This window comes from Hippocampus guttulatus, chromosome 8, assembly GCF_054856545.1.
Source record: "Hippocampus guttulatus isolate MCC_2025c chromosome 8, RoL_Hgut_1.0, whole genome shotgun sequence".
Lineage (NCBI taxonomy): Eukaryota > Metazoa > Chordata > Actinopteri > Syngnathiformes > Syngnathidae > Hippocampus > Hippocampus guttulatus.
The window spans coordinates 10,180,424-10,197,590 of NC_141268.1; the positions used below are offsets into that span (position 1 = coordinate 10,180,424).

General features: G+C 39.9%; 2 protein-coding genes across 3 annotated transcripts; both read left to right on the forward strand.

Moving 5' to 3' along the window:
* Window positions 1–46: 46 nt before the first annotated feature.
* On the forward strand, window positions 47–8,158 carry nprl2 (NPR2 like, GATOR1 complex subunit). Of its 2 annotated transcripts, XM_086116791.1 has the most exons (11): window positions 47–591; window positions 706–797; window positions 875–1,043; window positions 3,063–3,171; window positions 3,625–3,761; window positions 4,531–4,628; window positions 5,847–5,883; window positions 6,129–6,222; window positions 7,449–7,566; window positions 7,659–7,801; window positions 7,880–8,158. In XM_086116791.1, the coding sequence occupies exons 1-11, from the start codon at window positions 514–516 to the stop codon at window positions 7,945–7,947; spliced, it is 1,143 nt and encodes a 380-aa protein (XP_085972917.1). In that variant the 5' UTR covers window positions 47–513; the 3' UTR covers window positions 7,948–8,158. The 2 variants fall into 2 exon arrangements, with proteins under 2 accessions (XP_085972917.1, XP_085972918.1); XM_086116792.1 differs by lacking the exon at window positions 706–797 and having other exon boundaries at window positions 49–591.
* Window positions 8,159–9,079: 921 nt separating this feature from the next.
* Window positions 9,080–17,134, forward strand: zmynd10 (zinc finger, MYND-type containing 10). Its single transcript, XM_086117943.1, has 12 exons — window positions 9,080–9,238; window positions 10,290–10,398; window positions 11,450–11,566; window positions 12,403–12,456; window positions 13,146–13,298; window positions 13,387–13,475; window positions 14,249–14,343; window positions 14,432–14,604; window positions 16,004–16,129; window positions 16,438–16,559; window positions 16,655–16,780; window positions 16,866–17,134. Exons 1-12 carry the CDS (start codon window positions 9,150–9,152, stop codon window positions 16,969–16,971), a joined length of 1,359 nt encoding a protein of 452 aa, XP_085974069.1. The 5' UTR covers window positions 9,080–9,149; the 3' UTR covers window positions 16,972–17,134.
* The last annotated feature ends 33 nt before the right edge of the window (window positions 17,135–17,167 follow it).

Below are 17,167 nucleotides of genomic sequence, written 5' to 3' on the forward strand. Positions count from 1 at the left end.
AGCGCTGGCTCTCTCGAGTAGTGTTGCATTTAGAGACAGTCGTGACAATATTAATAATAGTCTGAATGGGCACACAAACTGAACTAAAAAACAACAACGGAGAGCTGAGATATGATAATGCGTTATATATATATATTTTTTTGTTTTGAAGAGTAGAGAAATTCTCATTCAATATTGATCTAACCAAAATAGTATATAGTGTTTTTACAAGGTGCTGTGAAGGCATCATTGTTGTTTTCCCAACTATTTGTGGTGCGGCTGCAAAATGTTTTTTTGTGTAGTAGCAAAAGTCAAATAGTGTTTGAAAAATGTACAACGGCGCATTTGTTATGATGCATTTTATGTCGTTCGTGTGCTGATATGGGTTTTCATTGTGTTATTGTAATTTTCGTGTCGAAACAACAAGCTTAGCTCACCAGCTAGTTTAAAAAGGAAGTCTGGAGCATATTTTTAAAAATGTTTTTTTTTTTTTTTTTTTCGTATAAGTAAGAAGCACCAAGTGCCAGGTGCGTTATGTACATGGACTCTCGAATAGAGTGCATATTCTTTAGCGAATTTCACCCGACTTTGGGTCCCAAAATAACATATCAGGTGAGTGTAACATTTTTGGTGAGTGAAATACAATACTACTGTAAGTTTACGGTGAAAATGTACAGTAATATGCTATAAATATGTCTGATTATAACCCTTGTTTTTTATGTTCAGGTCCCGGAAGAGTACATTTCTCGGGAACTCTTTGACACGGTTCAGGTTTATATTATTACCAAACAGGAGTTGCAGAACAAATTAATAACAGTGTATGGAGCTAATTGTTTTACCACACTGCATTAATGTCACAGTGTTATGCATTGTCATCCTGTTTGCCTCCCTGTAGCACTGCGATGGGCAAAAAGTTAATCGGGTGTCCAGTGTGCATCGAGCATAAGAAGTACAGCCGTAACGCCCTCCTGTTTAATTTGGGCTTTGTTTGTGATTCACAAACCAACACGTGTGCCCTCGAGCCGATTGTCAAGAAACTGTCTGGATACCTCACCACACTGGAGGTAAAATATTTTATATCTTCATAATACAGTATAGTGTCATAGGTTTTGCAATTTGGAGTTTTCTGGGAAAAAATGTGAACCATTAACATGTGTATCTTTATGTGAAAATCTTACTTTACTAAATTGTCTTTCATTATTCTTTTACTTTTGACAAAATGCTTGTACCTGTGATAGCAAAGAGGAAAAGAGGGATGATGACCATAGAACTAGAAATGGAATTTACAGCAATTCAGGAAAGGATCTAGCTGCTCACTGCAACATGCGCAACATTGATCCATCCATGATCTGAACTGTTGATCCATCTTCGGGCAGGTGGCGGGGTACACCCTGAACTGGTTGCCAACCAATTGCCGGGCACATATCAACAACCATTCACACCGAGGGACCATTTAGAGCAGGGATCACCAACCCCCGGGCCGCGGACCGGTACCGGTCCGTGGGTCATTTAGTACCAGGCCGCACAGAAAGAATAAATAACTTACATTACTTTCGTTTTATTCATTTCAGGATCTGAAAGATGTTTTATTTTGAAAATTTACCGGATTCTCCGTTACATCCGTCTACAGTATGTCACTCTTGACGCAGGTCAAGGCGCGCTTCTTGGTCACACCATAGGTTACTGCTGAAAAGAAACCCGGGAGCTAGCAAAATTAGTAAAAAACAAACGTCTTTGGGAAAGGGAAAAGGCCCAGCCAGGAGACAGAAGAGGAGCCTACAACTTCCAAGAAAAACAAAGCTACATTTAATTGACAATATCAGGAGTCCTACTTAAAATCGGGATTTATCTCATCAGGAGATTCCCACGCATCAAGCCCACTCTGCATAATACGCGGAGATGGTGAGTCGTATTTTTCATGCACTTTGTATCTTATTTTGGAGGGAGGTTTAAACGTTACCATCGCGACCGGAGAGTGTTGTGGCCAGATAGGACGTTCATTTTGTCATGATTCATGTTTGTTATTATGTTTCGAAAATACCATATTTTTCATGCAGGTAATATTATATTATTTTGTTGTATTTATCTGTCACACCTTCAAGGCCGGTCCCTGAAAATATTGTCTGACATTAAACCGGTCCGTGGGGCAAAAAAGGTTGGGGACCACTGATTTGGAGTGTTCCATTAAGCTACGTGCTTGTTTTTAGAATGTGGAAGGAAACTGGAGTGTCCGGCGAAAACCTACTCAGACACGGGGCGAACATGCAAACTCCACACAGGAAGGCTGGGGCTTGGAATTGAACCCTGGATCGCTGTACTTATGAGGAGTACATGCTAATCAGTCGTCCACTGTGCCAGCCTTATTGGGTTAAAATAAGTAACATTTCCCTCATTGCATTTCAGCGAGTATCAGTTATTAGCAGATGTTCGCTATTCGTGGGTTGGCTGGCGGGGGTCCATTGTGCAGTGTTTTTAAAAAGTCACAGTTTCTAAACTGCTAAAATTTACTTCTAAGAGGTTTTTTTTCGGGGGAGTTTATTTATTTATTTATTTTACTCAACCGTGCTGGAAAAATGTCATGACCCCTCCCCCTCCTTTTGCTGGTACCAGCAGTCAGCGAACCTGACAACGTTCCCCTTTGTTGACAAAGTCATCTCTTTTGGGATTTTTTATTTTTATTTTTTATTGTACCGTGGCTTTGTAGAAGTAGGATATGCAAAACCTGTGGCGAAATAACTACCGGGTAATCATTTTCTGAGAAGAAAGTACTTTTGTTTTTGTGCTGTGATACCGTCAAATGTTGTCAGAATCTGATTCTGGTCCCTGCCTACCCCACCCATACTTATAACTGTGAAATGGAGTCCACAGTGTTTTTTTGTTTGTTTGTTTGTTTGTTTTTAAGGGGGGTATGCACCCCTAAAACAATGAAAGCATTTGTGCACAATTTGGCAAAGTTTTAGGTCGCTCACAGAGACTTTCACATTCCACAGACACATACATTTTCGTATACTAATAAAATAACCTTAATTTTACAAAATGTTGTATTTCCCCTTCTTCAAGTGTATGTGTTTGCTGTGCTGCAGCTGGAGAGTGGATTCATTTCCACTGACGAGAGCAAACAGAAACTTCTGCCTATCATGTCAACCCTGTTGGAAGAGCTCAACGCTACAGGGGCCTGCACCTTACCCATAGGTACGGTTCAGTATCGTACCTCGTTCACGGAAGTGACATTGTTGATTGTTTCTGCGAATGCAAATGTGCTTTGACCTTTTTTCCCCCCAAAAGCAATGTCAGTTTTATGATACTGTATGTATTGTAAGAGCAAGATAGCGCACAATCTTTGAACATCATAATATCATTTCCATGAATTCTAATTCCAGGCATGATGGTGAGTTGTTGATCATCCCATCCCAATCCAAGTTTTCAGCGTAAATCTGATCATGACGAATGATAAATCTGGATCGGAAAAATTCAAATTGTCTCTGTTATTTGTACAAGTAGTTTCTGGAAGTCTGATTGGTTGCAGCCTAGTTACTGAACATACTAATCTGTCTGGATTTTGCTCTTGAAAGACATTTGGGGAAATTTATGATCATCAGCCTGCTTTTCTCTCTCTCTCTCTCTCTCTCTCTTCTTTTTTTAAAGACGAATCCAACACCATCCACTTAAAGCTGATCCCATTGCGGAAGGATCCCCCAGTCGTCCAGGAGTACGACGTCCCGGTTTTCATTCAGAGCAAAGACCACTTTATTAAGTCTCAATGGGATCTCACCACGCAGCAGGTGCGCCAGTGTTGCGTCTAATGTCGTGCGACGTCAGATAAGGCATCTCTAAATACTAAGAAATGTTGGGACAATGCCTCTGATCAGATAAGGGGATCGTCCAACAGTTCACAGGCAGCTCAATGTTTGTGTATCCACATGTCAGCTGGAAAACAACAGTTGTCTAACGTGTGGAAGCTGCGCCACTAATGTGGTCTGACAAAGAAAGACAATCCATGTGGGTCACAATGTCAAATGCTCCATCGCAGGAATGTGTTTGAACCTCACTCGGGTTCTTTACACACATGTAGAAGCACAGCTGATTTGAACATTTACACACTAGCAAGACGATGCTTGACAGAAAGAGAAAGAGTGAAAATATTGCGTACATAAAACCTTCAGTGGCTGGGTCATATCATACCAGGACTTTCCACGACACAACAACGAGGCAACCTTGACAGCGCGAAGGCCTTTTCCACACACTGACTGTGACGTCAGACATGATTTATTTTACCTCGCTCTTTTGCCTTTTCTCCACGATATATGTGCACTGCCGGCCGACAATGAGGCGCTCTAAAGCTGCCACACTAGCCCGAATACCAAAGACCCAGCCCACACGCTGACTGTCAAGTCGGATTTAAAAAAATAATAATGACAAAAAAAAAAAAAAAAGACAAAAATTCTCTGCTTGATGAGCGTGCACTTTTGGCCACCAATGTGGTGCTGTAAAGCTGCCATGGCAGCCTGACAGTTCCAGATGATGCACTCGTCTTCTTTATTCTGCCTACAGATTCTGCCCTACATCGATGGCTTTCGACATGTGCAAAAAATATCTGCCGAAGCAGACGTGGAGTTGAATATAGTTCGTATTGCTGTGCAGAATCTGCTGTAAGTACACTTCGCTAAGTGGAGTGATGGATGAATGAAGATCTCTGTGATGGAATTGACATTGTAATAAGTCATGTTATATTTTTCAATGGGGATGCACCGATACCACTTTTTTTTCACACGAAGTCCGAATTGAAGTCCTTACAAAACGTGTTGATTGAAGTCGAATATTGTTTAAAACCCCCCCACACATTTTCATTTCAAATGGCATAAGTTTCACACATACCGGTAACTATGTCATGTAATGTTTTAATATATTAAAAAATGTTTGGAATTTCCACATGATTGATTTACTCCACCAGCCCATAAGGTATACTGCACGTGCTGCTTCTGTTTTCAGAAACAATCATCCGATTTGTGCGTCTAGGCCTTCAGGGGGCAATGTGGTGCACAAAGGCAGATCGTACGTGCTGTAAATGACATGAAAAGAGGCTAAGTAGACTTGCAACTCATCTGAAGCCGTATAACTAGTTTACCACAGAGTAGAAAAAAATGTGTACCTGTGACTATTGCTACACCATCTTTCTGTAAATGTTTCACCGTTTGTTTTCAAATATTAATTATTGAAAGATTTATACCATGAAATTGATGGTAATTCTGTTAGCCCGTCTATGGCACCTCACATCATGCGTTAAGGTCAAGCTGGCAAACATTTGTAAGATGAAGCTATTTATTTATTTTTGCTAAACATATTGTAGTTTCTTTTTTGGGGGGCATGGGCTTAGTTTAAAGGTAAACTTCAACTTGAAGTATCAATAAACAGCTTGTAACAAGCATAGTAACTTGATTCCTTTGTGCGTGCCAAGGTAGTCACTGTTCTATTTATTTGTTTCACTGACCGCCACACGTTCATTCATTCATTCATCTTCCGAACCGCTTTATCCTCACTAGGGTCGTGGGGGGTGCTGGAGCCTATCCCAGCTGACTTCGGGCAGTAGGTGGGGGACACCCTGAATCGGGTGCCAGCCAATCGCAGGGCACACAGAGACAAACAACCACGCACGCCCACACTCACACCTAGGGACAATTTAGAGTGTTCAATCAGCCTGCCATGCATGTTTTTGGAATGTGGGAGGAAACCGGAGTACCCGGAGAAAACCCACGCAGGCCCGGGGAGAACATGCAAACTCCACACACAGGGAGGCCGGAGCTGGAATTGAACCCGGTACCTCTGCACTGTGAAGTTGACATGTATATATTTTCCCGTTTTATTTTCAGGTACTATGATGTCGTGACCCTAGTGTCCATATTCCAGGTACTTTGGAAATTAAAATCATCACTGAGCATTATACTATGATTGCATATACTGTAGTACTTTGTTTCTGTTTTTTGGAGTAAAGAAAGTTTACATTAAATGATGACAAAGAATTGCATACTGTATTCATTTGCGTTGGAAATTAATTTTATGTAGAAATGAAAACATGTTGATTTTACGTGATCTTTTTTTTTTGTTGTTGTTGTAATCTTTTTTTTTTGTTGCTATTATTTGCTCACTTTCAGTACTCCAATGTTTACTGTACCACCCCCAAAGTGCAGAGCCTGATCGATGATAAACTCATCCAGGAGGAATGTCTAAACTATGTCACCAAGCAAGGTAAACAAGATAAAAAAGCTACAACGATTGTAAGAGAGTGTAGTACCTTTAACCCTTGTTATTCAGAGGGATGAGGGACCAAGCCACACAAACACCAAGAGCAGAAATCTCATCTTACAGCATCACCCTTAAGAATAAATAGTTTATTTGGCATCAAAAAAATGCACCTGAAGTGTGAGGATGCTGATGGTGTGTGTTGCTGCTTTGCAACCGAGGTACTTTGTACCAATTACTACTTTCCTATTAGCCATTTCATGACATTTTTGACTCAATGATACAGTACATAGATATGCTTGTTGTTTTTTTTATACTGTACAAATATCACAAAGGACTCTTTATCTTTAGATGGGTACTCACTGCACCTGACATTGGCCAGCTAGCGATTACGAGCTCATCTGCTCTTCATTCCATCGCTGCCAGTTGGGATCTAAACCTTTCTCATCATCATCCTGAGAAGTTCATCACATACTGTAGTTTTCTTTGGCATCAACCACACAAGTAGCTTCGCCTTCTTAACGCCCTAGAAGGTGCAGGGTGTTTGAGTGGCATCTTCGGCTTGCCACACACCTGAGTGTCATGGCCGAAAGCGGTGAACAGAAAGATCATTGATTCATTCGCTGTAAAAAAGAAAAAAAAAAAAAGAAAATACTGTCTACACTGTGTTGTTATGACTTGGCCTGGTGGTGAATAGCTCTATGTTGCTTCTCCTCCGCAATGTAATTTTTGTTATGATGCCTTGTACGCATTTTAGTTGCACTCTCAGCATTTCACGTTTTAGCTACAAGTACATGTGAAATCATATGGTTAAGTATTATTTATGTGTATAATATACCGTACATAATTGGTAAAGTTTTGTGACGGCTGACTGAGTCTCTATTATAAACGGAAACATCTTTTTATTGGGAAAGCTCATGTGACATCTGCAGCTTTGCGACACCATTCACCCGTGATTCAAATTTTGAATCGCAAGCGAAACTAGTCGCAGACAGTAGGCCCTGAACACTCGTGTCCAAACCCTGCATACTGCACGCCAGTTGAGTCTGCTTCATTACAGAAGGAGTGCAGAAATACATCAAATAAGGTGATTTTTCAGAAAATATATATTTTTTGTTAATAGTTAATTTCATGAATAGTTATTCGCAGGTTGACCGGAATTCACTGCGCAATTCTTACAAAGGAGTGCCGTATTTATGTTCATTTATACTGGATATTGTCATTACCGTTAGGTCAGAAGCGTCCGAGTGTGAGAGATGTGTTCCAGCTATACTGTGGTCTGAGTCCAGGAACCACCGTCCGCGACCTCTGTTCCCGCTACTCACAGCAGCTGCAGAGAGTTGACGAGAGGTCAGTGGCTCACGGGGGGAGGAAAAAACATGATGTCGCATGACAGACGAGGTCAGGTGAGATTTAATTCTGTCATGTGTTCACCCTTTCAGGAGGCTGATTCAGTTTGGCCTTATGAAGTCTCTCATCCGACGGCTGCAGAAATACCCTGTCAAGGTGACACGTGACGAGCGGAGCAGGCCACCTCGCTTCTACACGGGCTGTCACAGCTATGATGAGATCTGCTGCAAGACTGGCAAGTATTAACTTTGTGACTCGCTGAGGGGGGGAAAAAACCAGACGGTGTGCTCATGATGCTCTTTTCACTTGGCAGGTGTCAGCTACAAGGAGCTGGATGAGCGTTTGGAAAATGATCCCAACATTGTTGTGTGCTGGAAGTGATGCTGCATGTGCCATCCTGAATAAGAGAACTGTTTGATTAACAGATGAAGAGTAGCCCAACCAAAGATGTTTTCCGGCAAAGGAGTGTTGGTCGTCAAAGAAAATGGTCCAATAAATTTTTTTTTAATTGCCACTTTTTATTATCACCTGCTTATGATGAATGATTACTGTACAAAAGAAATTATGATCAATAAAATATTTTAAAACTGTTGTTTTCATTCTTTGTCTTGGAGGCATGCAGCGGTAGCGCTTAGCACATCTGCCTGACATATGAAAGGAAGGTGCGAGGTTCTGATCCACTCTCATATATTTTTGTGTCCGTATTTTTGATAAAAAAATCGTTTTTGGTATTGTTTTTTGTTTAATATATATTTATATATATTGCACACATGTATCCAATTTTTAAAATCTAAAACACAATGTATTGTTTTTGTTGTTTTCAGATGAAGCTCATAATTTGGTTTAAAAAAAACCACAAAAATTTTTGTTTTGATTTGTTTTTGAGATATGAAGGAAGCTCAAACTGTAATTAAAAAAACATTTTTCATGTACAACAACAAAAAAAACCTTGCATAAATTGTTTTAAAGAAAAAATACTTGATGTTTTAAAATATATAAAATACACAAAATGTTTTGTTTTATGATATACAGTATATTTAAAAACTGTTCGAATATTTTTTTTTCGGGAAAATGTGCCTTAAGAAATTGATGTCGTTTTCTGGAGAGAAAAGATTCAAAATTCAGTGGAAAAAACAAAAAACATTGACTGGTTTTATTTTTTGGTTGGGGGGGGTAAAAACATTTGTAGACATGATTTTTGATGAATGTGAACGACGTGGCGTGCTTACATGCATTAATCAGTACATGCGCAAAATAAGGTAACAAAATCAACACTCAGTATGATGCCACTCTTTTATCAATGCAAGCTGCAATGTTAATTTATGCCTTGGTGAAAAGCACATTCAATCATTTTGCGAGGTCAGTAGTTTAGTTTTGATTCGGCTCTTGAATTGGTCCCGATCGGATTGTGGGTCTGGAATTCCGCATCTTTATGATGTGGCGCCTCTCATTGACGTCACAGAGGTACTGCGCCGTTAGTGTACGTTGCTGCCATAACGACCAAAAAACGACACTTACACGAACGACTGACAGCAGTCGCTCGTAAACTCACTTTCCACTCGACACGTTTTCAACAACACCAAATGGAGGGCTCGGTTCTGTTGCCAGTGGAAGCGGAGGCGTTCATAGAAAGTTTGGAAATATTTTCTCTCAAAGACGTGGGCTCGACGAGGTAAATTCGAGTCGAATTGACAAACTAGTGCTAGCTATAAAAGTGGCTAGACTACAGAGGTTCTCAATTTGGGTACTCAATTTTTCACATGATGCCCTCATCATCCTAACGCCAATTGAACATAACTATCACGTGCACATACAGTATATTAGTCATTTGGAGGCCCAAGGAAAACCCAGGATGGCCTGTAACGTACGTACTGCATCGAGTTTTCATTTTAATGTTTGTCATCAAATACAAAATGTTAATGTGAGGAAATGTTCCTGTTTCCTGAGCAAGATAAAATCCTTAAAATTCAGCATGAGGATTATCATCCAATCATAAGTGAATCCTGATCTTGTTACTGGAATTGGCACGAACATGAATCCTCATTTAATATTTTGAACGCTTTTATACTTGCGTCTCCGTAATGAAAAGCACAAATTGTGTCACTCTTCACTTCATCTCTACTGCATCCTCAGCGGTCATTCTTCTTTTCTACTCTTCACAGGGATAAATCTAGTTAATTTTCCCCACAGTGAAGTTTCAATCATCTTAAATCATGTACACGCATGTGCAGCAAAATGGAATAGACTGGTAATTAATGAGCATTTGAATATTTTTTAACTGCATGAATGAAGACTAAAAAAATAGCTTTAAAAGGAAAACAACTTTCTTGGGGGTTTTTTTTTAGACATTTGTTGGCCTCTGAAAATCTCAGCCCCATTCAATTGTATGTGCTTGTCTAATGGTATGTCAACCCCTGCAGTACATGCAGTTCTTACACTAACAACATAAGATAACCTTTATTAGTCCCACACTGGGGAAATTTGAAAACATGGCTGCAAACAGAGCAAAGCTAGTTCACAAAAGCACAGTGAAAGTTTCCAACATAGCAATTTGATCACTATATTAAGTGGTTAGCACCCCCCAAGTTGCATCTTGCTGTCTCTAGGGTGCCCTGGGATATCACTTTGAGAACCACTGGGTTAGTAACAAAGTGTAGAAAGTGGTTCCAAAACAATAACTGAGTGATTAAAAAAAAACGTTTTAATATGTTCTCCCTTCATAGGTGGTTCAGACAACATGAGCACATTGAGAAGCTCAACATGCAGGCAATACTGAGTGCTTCTGCGACACTGGACGAGTACATCAAGGAGATGTTAGTGTCTCATGGAAAGGTGACGCACAAACAATCACTTCGTCTTTCTTTGTAAATGCTAAGAGAAGATGTTGCGAATGTCCGAGGGGGCATGTTTGTGAGGACAATGACAAACACATGTATTGTCGGTATGGAGTGGGAACGATGGGGGAAAGGACGCACAAAAAAAGTCTCAAGGATCCATGTCATGAAGCTGGCCGGTTTGGTTTGACGCAGTTTGGAATTAAAAAGCTGTATATAGTAAGGGAGAGGAAGGATTTCCTCAGTCTGACAGTGTACACTAGGCTTCACTGACAAGCGGCATGTTACCGAAGCTTTGTGCCTTGAGATGATGCTATGCACTGGATGATGTGGATTGTCCATCATGGATACACGGTTGTTGGGCATCGTCCTTTCTTCCACAGGCTGTCCAATTTTATGCCCATGAACACCTTGCCCATCAAGTTTATCCAGTCGAGAAGCATATCTCTGTTTAATGTTAGGTTCATTGAAGACTTCACATTATCCCTCGGTGTGAGTGGGCGTGTGAAAAGATGTGGACCCCGCCTCCCTTACCAAATGTGAATTGTGAAGGGCTGCAGCTCAACCGCATATCCTTCAGTCCCTTGGGCTATATAAATTAATTTACAATATTTAATTGTATTTTACTAATGTGGATCCTGTTTCAGTGATGTAAAATTTTACATAAAATTGTGCTTTTTTTTTTTTTATAAATTTATGGCGCCTTGATAGGGGTGACTTAATGTGATTTTTTTTTAGATACGAGTCATCAATCGACCATTTATTTTTTTCTGTTTTGCGTTGACATTGTGAACAAGTGTTTGGAATCACAGATACTGGTATTTCCAGAAAGATGATTTACAATAGAGTTAAAGGGCGTGGTAAAGATGAGTTAAAGGGTGTGGTCAATGAACCGTTTAAAATGGTGTTTCAAGGCACCACCATACCTGAAAAGAGGTTGATTCTTTTTTTCTTAACAGGAATGCCTTTTGTCCTTTACAGATCTCAGGTCTGGTACATGAAATGATTTGGGGGTGGTTTCGACCCGGAATATCTTTTGTCCTTTGCAGATCTCAGTTCTGGTACATGAGATGATCCTGACTGAAGTGTGGAAGCAAAAAATATTCCCCATTTTATGTCAACTGCAGGACTTCACGCCAAAGAACACTTTTCCTCTTTACATGGTGGTGAGTGCATAGTTATCTTGTGGTGCCCGAGCAGCACGGTGATTAAGTGGTTAGGGTATCTGCCACAGAGTTGAGAGGTTCTGAGTTCCGAGCTTAGCTCTTGTTTGCATGCTCTCGTCATGCTTGAAGACTTGCAATTCTCTCGCCAAAAGTCATCTGATAGGCTCCTGCTCAGAGTAGAAAACGTCTGGATGGCCGAGGACCCCATTTATGGAGAGGAATAATTCACCCCAACATAAAATAGCAATTCCCAGATACCAAACTATACAGTAGGCTCCTTCGAGGCTCTGACTAGCATCAGGATGTCATCACAGCAATTGGAGTGTACACTTCTGAGTGCTTTGAGTATGCATGGGCGTTTGACAACATTTACTTAATCGACTATGAGAGAAAAAAATTAATGATCAAATTCTTCATCAATTTATGATCAATCAAACGATTGTTCGTTTTATTGGTATGGGAGAATCTGAATGCATAATTTTGGCTTTCTTTCGACTGCAAACTAGTTAAGTAGTACTCTCTAATTTGCCTCAGTTACTTCAAGATGCAAATTCTACATCACGACTGAATGTGTAACCGTCTGTTCGTGAATTATGCCATGACATCATTTTTTATACAGTATATATTTTTTTACCATGATGTCAACCTTGATAATCTCGCCTGAAAAAATATGGATAAGTGTTAGTATTTAATATTTTATACAATACAATACATTTTTATTTATATAGCGCTTTCTCAACAGCTGTAGCTGTGGCCCTCTGAGTCTTAACCCTTTGAGAAATGGTGATATCATTAGGGACGGAAAAAATCATTTCTATCTTCTGTCTTCCTCCCAGATCCACCATGAAGCCACCATCATCAACTTGCTGGAGACCATCATGTTTCACAAGGTCAGTGCCTTAGCGCTTGTCCCCCAGCAGCATCGTAGATATACACTTCAAATGAGATTTATATATATTAGAAATGGGACCAAGACAAATTATTCCAAAACGTATTTGTCACCTGCAGAGCGTGTATGACTCAATTGACAAATAAAAAAAACTTTAAGAGGTGCCCTAAAAATTAAACAGCTGAGATAAGTGATGAGAGTGGCTGCCTTTCCAGCAGCTCCTATGTTTTGTTCTTCTACTTCTTCCTTTCATAACTTTGCTGCTGTGAATTGGGAATTTCTCCATTACGAGACTAATAAAGGATTTCTTATCTTATCTTATTATAATGTGGTCGCACATGTTTCCATACCCTCTTATAAATGGGATGTGGCTATGTTTCGAATAAAACCCATTGAGGTTAAGATCTCACAAGGCTAACCGAGCCAAGAGGTCGCCAGCACATGTCAGGAAAAAAACCCAATGAAAAGTGAAAATACTAAGATGAAGTCCAATTTATTATTTTTTTTAAGGTTCCTCAGATTTACCCCATATAAAGTTATGATCTTTTCGTCGCTTTAACATTTATCTTGGACTCTTTTTTTTTTTTTAACCTCACATTTAAAAACCTTGCATTTGAACAAGGTTGTGTAGAGCTTTTATAGCAGTTGTATTCATGTATCTATTGACAAACAACTTGACATTTTGTGTAGGACTCATGCGAGGCGAGCGACGACTCTATTCTTGACTTGGTGGATTACTGCCACCGGAAGCTCACCCTGGTGGCCGCCAACACCGGTAACCACGACGACGTGACCCGCAACACGCACAAGGTGGCCGGTGAGGCGCTTCTGTCCTCTAAAGAGGTAAACGAGTGTTGGTTGGGGTCACATCTAGTGATGAAAAACAAGGTGATGGATGATGTGTCTTGTCATGTCTCTGTTTCTTTCTTAGGAGTTGCAGATTCAAGCTGCTGAGCTAGAATTTGACATTTCCTTGAAGGCTTTGTCAGTGCTGCGGTACATCACTGACCACACTGACAGGTACTGTACAGTACCGTTGCTGTCCATCAAAGAGCTTATTGGTCAACATTTTGTTATAACAATGCACATTTTTAAATACAGATAAAATCAGATGGTGCAAACTTTCTTTTCTTTGAAGAGCAAATTTGTTAATCAATAACTTCATATGAGGAGGAAGTGACTGATTTTGATGCACAATCTACTGAAAATTGAATAACAATTCAATAATTAGATAAACTATATTTTTTATTCTGTTATAGTTTATTATTTTATATTAACTCTTTTTGAAAGCACTTTGTGACAGCTGTTGTGAAAGTGCTTTATAAATAAAGATGTATTGCATTGTATTGTAGTTTTTACATTTCTTTTCATAACAAACTACCAATTTCTTTGCTATATTAGGACAATTTAGAGCTGTGGTGCTGGATAGGGCACCAGATTTAGGCACAACCTGATTTAGAGTCCTCAATGTACCCAATGTGCATATATTTGGGATGTGAGGAAACCACTGCAAGCATGGGGAGAGGACACAAATTCCACATAGGATGGCCAGAGTTGAGATTCCAACCCGAAAATTCTCAACAATGAAGAAGTGCTAACCACTAGCGCGCTCTGCTGCCCTATAGATAAATCCATACCGATCAACAACAACAAAAAAACTGTTGCGAAGAGGGAGCACACAAACATCAAACCACACAGATAAAAATATAACCTTGATAATATTAAGATAACATTACTAGCCCATAAACCTTTCAACCTTTTGTAATAAAGCCTGTGTCATTTTCCGTTTACAGTATCAGTGCCATTAACCGAATGCTCTGCACGCATAACGTGCCTTGTTTACTGGTGCGCCTGATCGAGTGCTGCCCGTGGAGCCGCTGCACAGCAGGTAAGCGTCATTACGCCACTTGTGTGCTTTGCTTTCCTCTTCCAGTCTACCCATCCATACTTTCGCTCACTATCGACACCCCATGCAGGCGACACGGAGAAGTACATCAATGGTAAATGGCAGAGGGTACCAGAGGAAGACCGCCTGAGGATGACCAAATTGGATGGGCAGGTCTGGATTTCGCTGTACAATTTGCTCCTTAAAGAAGACTGCCAACGAAAATATGACTTCAACAGTTTCAATAAGAGTCAGCTTCTAAAGGTGACGTATTCTTTATGAATTAGCTGCTATCATGGCTACCCATGCATGTGTCACTCAAGTCCACCTGCTTTCCGAGTAGAAAGTTATAGTGGTACCTCCACTTATCGATAACCTCACATCCAGGTTTTTCCAGATGTGAGACATTGATCAGCAGATTTTTTTTTCCCCTCTTAAAGAAATAGATAGTTGAGCACAAATGGTGAAGCAACACCCACTGACTGACAATATAATCTATATACTCTGCAAAAAATACTATTTACTACTGCAGTTAATTCAACAGTCGTCACTGTTTTCATCAGTTATTTGCATGTGTTTACATTCCACTGCCCCTCTGTAGCTGAGGCGCGCACACACGGAGCTGCGCAATAAATTAAAGCATGAAATCATCATGCATAAACTATTTAATTCTGACATTACTGTATGATTTGATAACGTACAATACTGTAGAGAGCCATTTTTTTTCATTAAAACATTTCAAAATTTTATCGGATTTTATGGGAGGGCTGGAATTGTCTTGATCTGTTTGTTTGTGTCTGAGTTCCAGCTTGAGCGTTGGGCATTTCCCGCCAACAGTGCACCTGTCTCGCGTCATGATTATGTCACGACTTTCATGATTTTGCTCCATAGTTTTTTGCCATGTTTTTGTACTGGTTCAAATAAATAGTGTTTTGGTTCTTACTTTATTCATGGTTTGTACCATACACGTTTTGGGTCCTCTTGTCCTTTTGAGACAAGCTATTTCTGTTTATGTTCTCCTTGCCTTTTGCTAGTGCTTTTTTTCCCCTCATTTTATTCTGGTTTATTGTATTATTTGTACTTTGTCGGCCTTGCACCTTTTTCTGTAATTAGAATATTTGTGTCAAAACCTTTATCTGAGTCTACGTTTGGAGATTTTGATACTGTCTGGAACCTTCCAAACATCCTGTCAGGAATGGATTTATGGCATATTTCAGTTAACCAATTTCTATTTAGGGGTAAACACCTTTTGCCTTCTTGATGTGAAGTTGGGATTTTTGTTCGCTTTAGGCTATGATTATTACAATCATTTTTAAAAAGTCATGAAATAATTCTCTCTGTATCTATAGCTACACAAAATATGTTTCACTTATTGAATCAAACTACTGAGATATTTTTCCACAATATTCATATTTATTGAGCTGCACCTGTTTATATAGTGACTATGACAGCATTTTTCTTTCTTGTTTGCTTTCTCGAAACTGTTTTGACCAAGGAGCTCCCTCTTATTATACGCACCTTCATACACTTCTTGTTAATGACACAAACAGATGAGCTTTTTTTCTAGCATCATCGACTTCCTAATTCTATCTAGCATTAGATGTAGTGTTTGTGGTGATGATAGCGGCTTTACACTATAGTACGTCCCCTTTATGTTTCACAGCTGCGCAGTTTCCTGACTGAGGTGTTAATCGACCAGCTGCCCAACTTGGCCGAGCTCCAGCGCGTCCTGGCTCATCTGGCAGTTACAGACCCCGAACCCCCAAAGAAGGAGCTCGTTTTAGAGCAGGTACGTTTGGAGTGGTACAATTTGGAGTACAGTATACCAAGATTCTATGCCTCAAAAGTGGTTTTGCCGCCATCTACTGGCATCTTGATTCAAAGGATTTGACGTGAGCTGAGGAAATTCATTTAGATAAAAGTAAAGTAGCCCTCTGGTGTTATCTAAAGGCATCTATGCGCAATTATAAACTTTTTTGAGAGGGTATCAATTAATGATTTTCACAAAAAAATAATGCAATATATATGAACAATGATTAACTCGACACCGTTCTAAATGAAACTTTGCATTCACCTTCTGCTTCTTTTCACGTGTAGATCCCTGAAATGTGGAACCACATCATGAGTGAGAATTCCAGTAAGTGGAAGGCCATCGCCAAGTATCAAGTCAAACAAACATTCAACGCCTCTGAAAAAGACCTAAGGTTGCAGGCACAGAGGTACCCCCCCCCCCCCAAAAAAAATACTTAAAAGAAAAGAAGGAAAGTAAGGACTTGACTTTGCATTTGCGTGAATAATGGTTGTCTTGGACCAGGTTGGCTCAGACGTACAATTTGGACGTGATGGAGAGTTTACTTCCAGAGAAGCCAAAGTGTGGCTGTTGTGGGAAGGACGCTGCGAAGAGATGCTCTCGATGCCAAGGGGAGTGGTACTGTCACAGGTAAGACCATCGGCATTAATTGATTGTTGTCTTTTGATGTCACTACTGTCAAATGATTGTTCATCTCTTGGCTGCTATTTTTTAGAGAATGTCAGGTGAAACACTGGCCAAAACACAAGAAGGCCTGCCAGCTCATGATGGAGGCCAACAAGAGGACTCGAGCTGAACTGAGCAGTCACAACAATGAATGATGAACTGAGAAGAGAGTTTAGAAATGGACAAGAAAGAACCCAGACCTAAATCCTATTGAAAATCTGTCAGGTGACTTGCTAAAAAATATATAGTTCTGATTGGGACTTTTCAATTTTCATGTTTTGTCAACAACTTCCTGATTGGTTTAATAAACTACTTCATTTGTTCCAGAGAAAATATTAAAATTCATAACTA

Coding starts and splice junctions, on each gene's coding strand:
- nprl2 (XM_086116791.1), top strand. CDS start 514: ATGTACATGGACTCTCGAATAGAGTGCATATTCTTTAGCGAATTTCAC. Junction 592..705: donor GTCCCAAAATAACATATCAG/GTGAGTGTAACA, acceptor TTTTATGTTCAG/GTCCCGGAAGAGTACATTTC. Junction 4,629..5,846: donor ATTGCTGTGCAGAATCTGCT/GTAAGTACACTT, acceptor TTTTATTTTCAG/GTACTATGATGTCGTGACCC.
- zmynd10 (XM_086117943.1), top strand. CDS start 9,150: ATGGAGGGCTCGGTTCTGTTGCCAGTGGAAGCGGAGGCGTTCATAGAA. Junction 13,476..14,248: donor ATCACTGACCACACTGACAG/GTACTGTACAGT, acceptor TTCCGTTTACAG/TATCAGTGCCATTAACCGAA. Junction 16,560..16,654: donor CTAAGGTTGCAGGCACAGAG/GTACCCCCCCCC, acceptor GTCTTGGACCAG/GTTGGCTCAGACGTACAATT.